General features: G+C 34.6%; 1 protein-coding gene across 1 annotated transcript; it reads right to left on the reverse strand.

Moving 5' to 3' along the window:
- Positions 1-249: 249 nt before the first annotated feature.
- On the reverse strand, positions 250-2,750 carry LOC105254447 (septin-2). Its single transcript, XM_011263126.3, has 8 exons — positions 2,639-2,750; positions 2,022-2,139; positions 1,567-1,903; positions 1,370-1,481; positions 1,070-1,262; positions 854-981; positions 588-761; positions 250-481 (listed from the first exon to the last, which is right to left on the reverse strand). Exons 1-8 carry the CDS (start codon positions 2,735-2,737, stop codon positions 308-310), a joined length of 1,335 nt encoding a protein of 444 aa, XP_011261428.1. The 5' UTR covers positions 2,738-2,750; the 3' UTR covers positions 250-307.
- Between the last annotated feature and the right edge of the window lie 5,954 nt (positions 2,751-8,704).

An 8,704-nucleotide genomic window follows, 5' to 3' on the forward strand; every position in this document is an offset into this window, starting at 1 on the left:
TGGCAATGGCCATATTGAATTTTTGTCCCACTCTAGGTATTGACAAAGAAACTAACACCATGAAAACATGTTGTCTCTTTCTAGAATTTGTACAACTTTTTAGCCTTTTAGCCACGAAGTCTATATATTATACATCTATGGTATGTATTTGATTAAATATACTATAAAATATAATAAAATTCAATGATATATAAAATATTTCAGTTATATAGTAATTAAAGTAATAATACTATTATTGAATAATACAATTAAAATGAATAATTATATTCAAGTGGTATAAAAAGATGTGTTTGTGATCAAATACTCTTTACTTCTTTTTGCTTTTGCCTAACGTTAACGTATGATGTTGGGGTTGCTGCGCAAATTGCGCTTTTCGTCTATTAAATTCTAGTATATCATCCTCGAGTTTCTTACGATTTTCTTCTAATTTCTTTTTGTCTTCTGCATGATCTTTCTTTAACTTATCAAATCTACTGTGCAGCTAAAATATAATATGAGAAAAATTAGGAAAAAATATAACAATTAGCAGTTGTATTAAGATAATAAATATAATTTGGTGTATACTAATTTAATTAAAAATTTGCTACCTCTTTCTCTGCCTCTTTTAATTCAGCTTCTTTTTCCCTGACTCGAACAACAAACATCTGTCGCATTTCATCTTCTTTTTGTTGCAATTCTTGTAAATGAATGGATCTTTTTGCTTCACATGTCTGTTGAAAACTTACTGGTTTGTTATCACTATCAACGTCGCTGAAACCCATCTAAAAATTCATAACAAGCGGCAATAAGAAAATGTTTTCAATTAAAAATTTTAATGTTTTCAACAAACTTTTCAATAAACAATATAACATACTTGTTCTAATCTCTTTTTTCGATAAAGTTCATAATGGCGACAGTGAGTTTTTTCACGCATATCTTCCATATTAGTACTTATCAGCATCTCGCGAAGTTTTACAAAATCACAGTGAGATTCGTTTTCAACTGTAATGTTATATAAAGTGTTAATATATAGACATTTCTAATTTTTTCTTAAAAGTATAGACACTGTGAATAAAATTTATTGCTTTACCTTGAACTGTACCCCATGGATATTGACGGGAACGCATCATTTTATTTCCTACGCGAACGAAATCGGTGCTGCCAACAACGGCAAATGGTACATGAGCGTTCATGGTGGTATTTATATCTGATACAGTCTCATCATCAATTGGAAATTGATAAATGTGTATTCCATTATTTTGCAATTCAGATATGATTTTGCTCTGAAATATAAATGAAAGATTATAGTTTGCTTTGAAATTTAATAGAAGATTATAGTACAAATAGAATTAAAATAATCAAAATAATCTCGATGAAAATGCAACAATACCTTAAATTTCTGTAATTCAGTCTTTGATATTGTATCTGCTTTAGCAATAATTGGAATGATATTAACTTTGGTATCCAATTTTTTCATACATACTAAATCAATGGATTTCAGGCTAAAAATATAAGTACATATATGAGATTAAAATAATCCATAATTTATTAATAATAAACCAATTTATGTAAGATTAATAAACTTACCCATGACCGGTAGGACATATGAAATAAAGGCAAACATGGATACGACTATCATGATAAGTTGCAAGATTACGCTTGATTTTTAATTCTTCTTGCAAATAAGCTTCAAATTGTGCATCTATATAATCAACAACTGCCTTGAAACTATCCTCTTTATTGATTTGATCACCATAACCAACTGTGTCAACAATAGTTAGCTTCAGTCTAACATTACTTTCTTGCAACTCATAGGTATGTGCTTTAAGCTTTACTGATGGCAAATTATGAGGGCTAGGACTAGATTCAAAGCTTGTATTAAAGAGGGAATCCATAAGTGTGGATTTTCCAAGCCCAGTTTCACCTATTGGAATATATAAATTAATTCTAAATATATATATTATACATTATTAAATAGACCTATATTAAATTAAATAAACATATAATAGAAATTATTAAAATCAAATTAACATTTGTCATACCAATACAAAGAATATTGAATAGAAATCCATTTTGTACTGATTTATTCACCAACTGACTGGGTAAACTGTCAAATCCAACATGACCTGATAATTTTAGAGTACGCAGCATAGACTCCATCTAATAATTGAAATTACATGTCATTATTATATTGCAAAGAAGTAGAGAAAAATAGAAAGAGAGACAGAGAGAAAAAGAAAGTGTATCCATAAATAGAATGAAATAAATGCATTGAAGGAATGCTCAACTTGATGTACAGTTATGATATGATTCCAAAGAGAGCCAACACCCCTGAATTTATGACACACAGCCTTGTATAGATCTAGATATCCTGTTATAGTTACATATAACAATATTAAACATGCTTCAACAAAATGACTGTGTAGAAAAAAAATAAAAATAAATTTTAATTTTAATTAAGAGATATGGATATCATTCTTTTAAGTACTCTTAATACGAAAATGTATTAAATGAGGAACAATTGCTTGATAGATCACAAACATCGACATGACAGTCACAGATACACTCGACTCGATTATTTAACGAAATAATATAATGCTATGTTTGTAGCATTGGCAGAAGGAGGCTCGATGAAAAGATGAGAAAATCTTCGTAGTACCTTAGCACGGTCAATATCCTCTGTCGCCATTTTTCCTGGGGGTTCGTTGCGAACACGACGCGAATGAGTATGGGCAGAAAGAAGCCTGAGAGCGGCCATTCCGGAGCACCCCAGAGATATTTATCAAATCTCGTTTAATACCGCCATCTACATCTATTTCGGAGGCCATGTAGAATTACGTAACCGAAGTTACTTTTCGACACTATCGGTAAAATCATTGTTCGATCTATCAGGATCTATATAGCACGGATTCGTACCAAAAAATGATCTTACCAGCAATCTCGAAGAGCTATCCTAGTTACATAATTCCACGAGGATGTAGATGGCAATAATAAATGAGACTTGGCAAAATGACTGCTCTTGGCTACTTTTGACTGACATCGCGACTCACAACTAGTTCCAATTTGAAGTACGCATGCTCTTACTGCAGCTTGTCGACGCGAATTATCAATAGGGCGTAGAGTATTTGTTTAGCGGTAATTAAAGTGGAGTGCGTAAATTGGTTTGATTCGGTTTGATTTGCGCATCATAAATTCCATACATCTACGATTTCTTGCCACGAGTGATAAATAATAGCCCGAGATCATTATCGGACTAATTTGCAATTTAATTGTAGCATGAATCTAATGAAAAAATATACATATATTTGAATTTCTCATGTTGAAGAAAGTTTAAAAGCGTGACTTTCGTGATTATTATATTATCAGAGATCTTTCCTCTTTTTTCTTATATATTATACATATAAACAAATTAAAATATTTCTTGCAGAAAAGATTCTACTTCAGATATGCTAATATAATAAGTATAATAATAGTGTGATAATATAATGTAATATATAAATAGAATGTAATATATAAATATTCTTTTCAATTTCAGACAGACATGCACGATGAATTAAATTTCAATTCAATAAATATCTTATCACTACTGCAAGTAATTATGACATCGACTCGAGTCTATCGCTTTCTTCATAATTCTCACAATCTGCAATTAAATTTCAATTAGCCTCGAGACGTTCGTTAACGTTTTCCTAGTACTCTGATTTCTACACCGAGATGCGAGTTTGTATATTCCGCCGACGTGAGACCGCGCGCGCGCGACGCGCGTCGCGGCGCCGAACGTTGGTATCGCCGGCATGCGCGCGTGTGTGCAGCGGTGTCCGCGGTGTCGCTGCCTAGGAACATTCGGGCCGGCGTGGCTGGCAGACCCCTCACAACAGTGCCCACTTTCTAACATGGCAGATCAATTTGTGTTGTATTATCATGTGACGGCGAAACGCTCCCGTTGATAGGACTGTAACCTCGTGCGAGAAGCGATCGTAGTCGACCGGTTAGCTCGCGAGTGTTGACGCGCGACGCGACGCGGTCGCGTTAAACGCCGTCGCGATGGCGGACCTCAAGAGCCCGCCGTTTAGTGACATCAAGCGGCCCGAGGAGGTGGTTGCGATGGCGATGAACGACAGCCTCAAGTTCGCCGTGCTGATCGGCCTGATCGAGGTGGGACAGGTGTCGAATCGGGAGGTTGTCAACACCGTGCTGCACCTGGTGAGTTGGAGTAAGCGCGTCGACGGACGAAGCGGCGCGGGATGCACCCGGTGCCGTCGTCGTCGTCGTCGTCGTCGCAGCAGTCGACGTCAACGTCGACGCCGACCTCGGCACCGCGGCTTCGCCCTGGCCGCGATTCCCGCCGCCTCGTCGCCGTCGTGACGACCAATCGGCAGCGAGTGACAGCGGGCGAACTGTCAAACGCTTGCCCCCCGCGCTTGCGATCGTTCGCGGCGACGATCCGCTTCTCCGGAGAGAATCGTTCTCTTCGATCGGGAAACCGCGGCTTCGATATATGCTCTTGGCCGCGTGTTTTTCCGATTTACCTTATATGTATGTCATTTATAATACGTCGATCGCGTCAGCAGCCAGCAGACCTTGGAAGTTTATTAGCATAGTTTCACCTTTACATTACGTCGATGACGTGAAACTTTTTTCTTTTTAATCCTGCTTCGATTTTATATTTGGGAGAAATATTGTCATTAAGTCTCTACATTTTGGCAGTACATTTGATAATGAATATTTGTTTAATATTTTAATATTATATACATCGTTAATATATGTTTATTGCGATAGCGAAGGGAACTTGGGGTTAATAATTAAAGCGGTAACTTAATGCAAACACTGAAACCCGATGTATTATTCCACCTGAGCGAAGGACCATATTCCGTCACTGCATCGCACATTAAGCCTCAAAATGTGCCGTATGATAATCGATTGTCATAATGGGCAAACATATGCTAGAATTGGCGGTTGCGTTTGCTAAATATGGGAAATGTGTACGGATTCGCATTCGCAACGAGACAAGGACGTCGTACATAATTACGCAAGCGTAATTATCATCGCATTTGCAAATGGATGGATGAGTTGGGAATTCGCGGAAGTATACGACACGCTTGTGTCGATTCATCCTACGTTGTTGCCTCGCCTATAACTTGTCGATTTTTTGCGGAGAATGATGACATATGTACCTGTCATTAAAGAAAATGCCTGGGACTGCGGATCTCCGGAGGATGAATCGAGGCGTGAATCTTGGTCGTTTTTTTTTTCCTTTTTATTGCCGAGAGCGATCGCGCGCTTTATTCGCGTCGCGTCGCGTATATTGCCTCGCATTTATTTCAACGGCGTTGCGCGATCACGCTTACGTGGATTTTTACGTGGCCACGTAGAACGACGTGTTCTTATCAGCGCCGCTCGTCAATCGTCCTTCGCGAGTCGGACACGATATACTATCGAGTATTATTATCGAGAGATCGCGCGCCTGTTAAATTGCTCGCGACGAATCGCGCAAGTTTATCCATGTGAGAGTCGAATCACTCGTCGATGAGCACTTGTGGAAAGATCGGAGCAACGCATAAACGAGCGTACGCGTGAACCCGCGGAACATCCACTCGTCCGCAAATATCTCGCACGTGGCGTCGATTAACGACTGACGTCGGCTCTCTACGAGCTGCATTTAAAGTCACTTATGCTACCATCAGGACTGCCGTTGTTGAGCACGCGTTTCTTCTCTCGAACTTATAGAGCCTCCCGTAATTTTTATACTTATATTTAATTTCGTTCGATGTATGTAGCCTCTCTTGTGAGCGCTTGGAAGGACGTACACATCGTTCGCGTGAACTGGAACACTCTCCTCTTTGAGGGAATACCCGTGTAAAATATACAAAAAGAATCTCCATTTACTTTTTATCGCGGTTTAATTTTAAAATGTTGCCATTTTTACGTAGCTTTTATTAAATTTAACGATGTTTAATTTGCAAGATTAATAACGTTAAAGAATGTTGGGTCGCGTAATTTTGTAGGTATTTGCTCGCTTCGAATAGATATTGTTATCGTTATCGGTAAATTAAAATTGATTCCAACTATTTCGAATAAGTACACATAACTATTCATTCAAATTGCAAATGTATAAATTGTAATGTACGATGATAATAACGCGTGAGGAATACCTCTGGTAAATTTACTACATTATATCTATTATATGCGCTCGTATATTTCTAAATTGTATATTACAAATGGAATATATGTATTTCATTTGCAATTTGTATTCTCGCAAACATTCGTATTTCAACATCAGTTGAATATTCCATATTATCGATTTCGGTTATATTGTTATTCTCTCCTCCTCTCCTCTCTCTCTCTGTCTCTCTTTCTTTTACCTTAAACATTTTTGAGTGTAAGCAAAAATTGATTTCCTATCATAATACATCGTCATCATTTAATAACGTTGTTGTCGTGATTATTAACGATCAGACAGGCATGACCATCAAGGCTAATATCAAACAGCAAGTTTCGAATTCGTTCGATCGAATTGGTTAGCAGTTGTCCGCAATCGCGCGGATTAATATCTATTGTGTAAGCTGTGGTATTTAATCTTTGCGCGAATATATTTAGAGATTGTAATCGTTACATATGCAACATCTACTTGAAAAGCTATGAAATATTTATATTGATATATAATCGATCATTTTATTACATTTCATGTAAAAATTATATAGCTCTTTTACAGTTTTAAAGTAATACAGAATTGTTTCTCAAAAATTTTACTTTAATTTTGTAATATTGTCATTCAAGTTTTGCATGTTACAGCAATTTAAAAACTGAAAAAATTTGAATGATATTTCTTTATCATATATATATATACGTGTGTGTGTAACGCTGTAGAAACTTAAATTCTATATTTATAGAATAAATTATTTTATCGGGAAGATTAATATTAGCATCTTAAATTTAATATTTCAGTTTCATTATATATTGTATACTTTTCTTAAATGATTTAAAATACTCTCTTTTAAAACATAAATTTTTTTAAATTTATGAATGTAATGATTTAAAGCTTGATATATTAACGATATATTAATATCAAATTACTATGTGAGTTTATGTTCGCAGTTTGTAATAGTTATTAATGTGAACTGTGATACATACAAACATATTGATATGACTTTAAAACGTGATATGTATGTAAAAATACCGTCAGGAGATTAAATAAATTTAGACTTTGCCGTAAATATTTTTGATAAATGTTTTAGCTTTTTTAATGCTTCTTTGAGCTGTAACATTTGACTAGGTTTCGTTATACTTGTGAGAGTATTTATATATAAATAATTTATACGTGAAGCAAAACATGTTAGCAAATATTAATTATGATATATATATATATATATATATATATATATATATATATATAGAGTATATCAATTGTGATAAAAAAATTGTATAATAATGATCTATTTTATTTTAAAAAACTCATTTTGTTGCAAAATGGCACGGATTTTTCCTGAATCTTATTTTTTTATCTGATGAAAATTCTTAATAGGTCATTGTGCCATCAATTGACAATAGCTTCTACAATTGGAAATCGAAGCAATGCGTTTACATAGGCGTTTACATATTTGGCATCGATCGATATGATGAATGTCCATGCAATAATCAGGTGCAAATTTGCGATTCCAATTCATCACCTGACATTATTCATACTAGCTCGATTGTGTTCTATATCATTGTTCCACATTACTTTATAAACCACTTGGAGTAGTCTCACTTTTTACAAAATATTTTATTTATACTTATGACATAGTTTTGTGCTGTGTGCGCGTAGCTTTGACTATGTAGTGTAGTCGGTGTTAATCGATTTGACTGCACATATCGTCTACATGCAAGCTTATTTTCAACCTCGGTGGGGTTCGTATCGGTAGCTTCTATTTATTTCCCTCGATTTACCTTTAGCGAAACGTTTTACGCACGATATTCACTTTTGTGTTATAAAATATAAGCGCATTGTATGCACGATAAATTTTTTTTACTACAAATAATTAAAAATTTTACTCTAATTAAATATTTGAATTGTGAAAATAAAGTTATGACATTAGTATTTTGGAGTATTTTCATAAATTTGTTTGAAGAAATAGAGAGAACGAGAATAAATGTTTTCGATATTATATTTACGGTTATATATATTTTAAAATTTATATTATATGTAACATTTCAAAATATTATATATTTCATTATATATTTCATTATTATATGTATATTTCAATATTAAACAAAATGAAAAAGAGATAAAAATAATATCAGATTAATAATGTTTTTCGTTTATATGAATATCCTCTAAATTTTTGATGTTTATTGCGTTTCGTTAAAAAAATAAAATAAAATAAAAATAGATAATTTGTACATCCAACATTTTTGCTTGTTTATGATATCTCCAGTATCGCTCCACATCTTGGCATAATTTTTATATCTTGTTTCCTTTCATATTCATTATTTCTTTTAATTAATTGAACGATAACGAACCGCACAGGTTGCTTGTTTGTTCAGTCCGCGTTTTTCGAATCTCTTAACGTCGAAGCAATGTATTATTTGCGACGGTATTAATCGTTTTACATTCGCCTACCGCCGTAATCTTCCGCGATAATAGATTGCACAGGTTGTTGTAGAGAAGTAGTTCCTCGGTCGAATAAGCGATAACCGTGATTTCACGTGCCGCCGATAGTCCGTTGCTAATTGATCGAACAAAAGC

The sequence above is a fragment of the Camponotus floridanus genome, unplaced genomic scaffold (assembly GCF_003227725.1).
Source record: "Camponotus floridanus strain SB8 unplaced genomic scaffold, Cflo_v7.5 scaffold46, whole genome shotgun sequence".
Lineage (NCBI taxonomy): Eukaryota > Metazoa > Arthropoda > Insecta > Hymenoptera > Formicidae > Camponotus > Camponotus floridanus.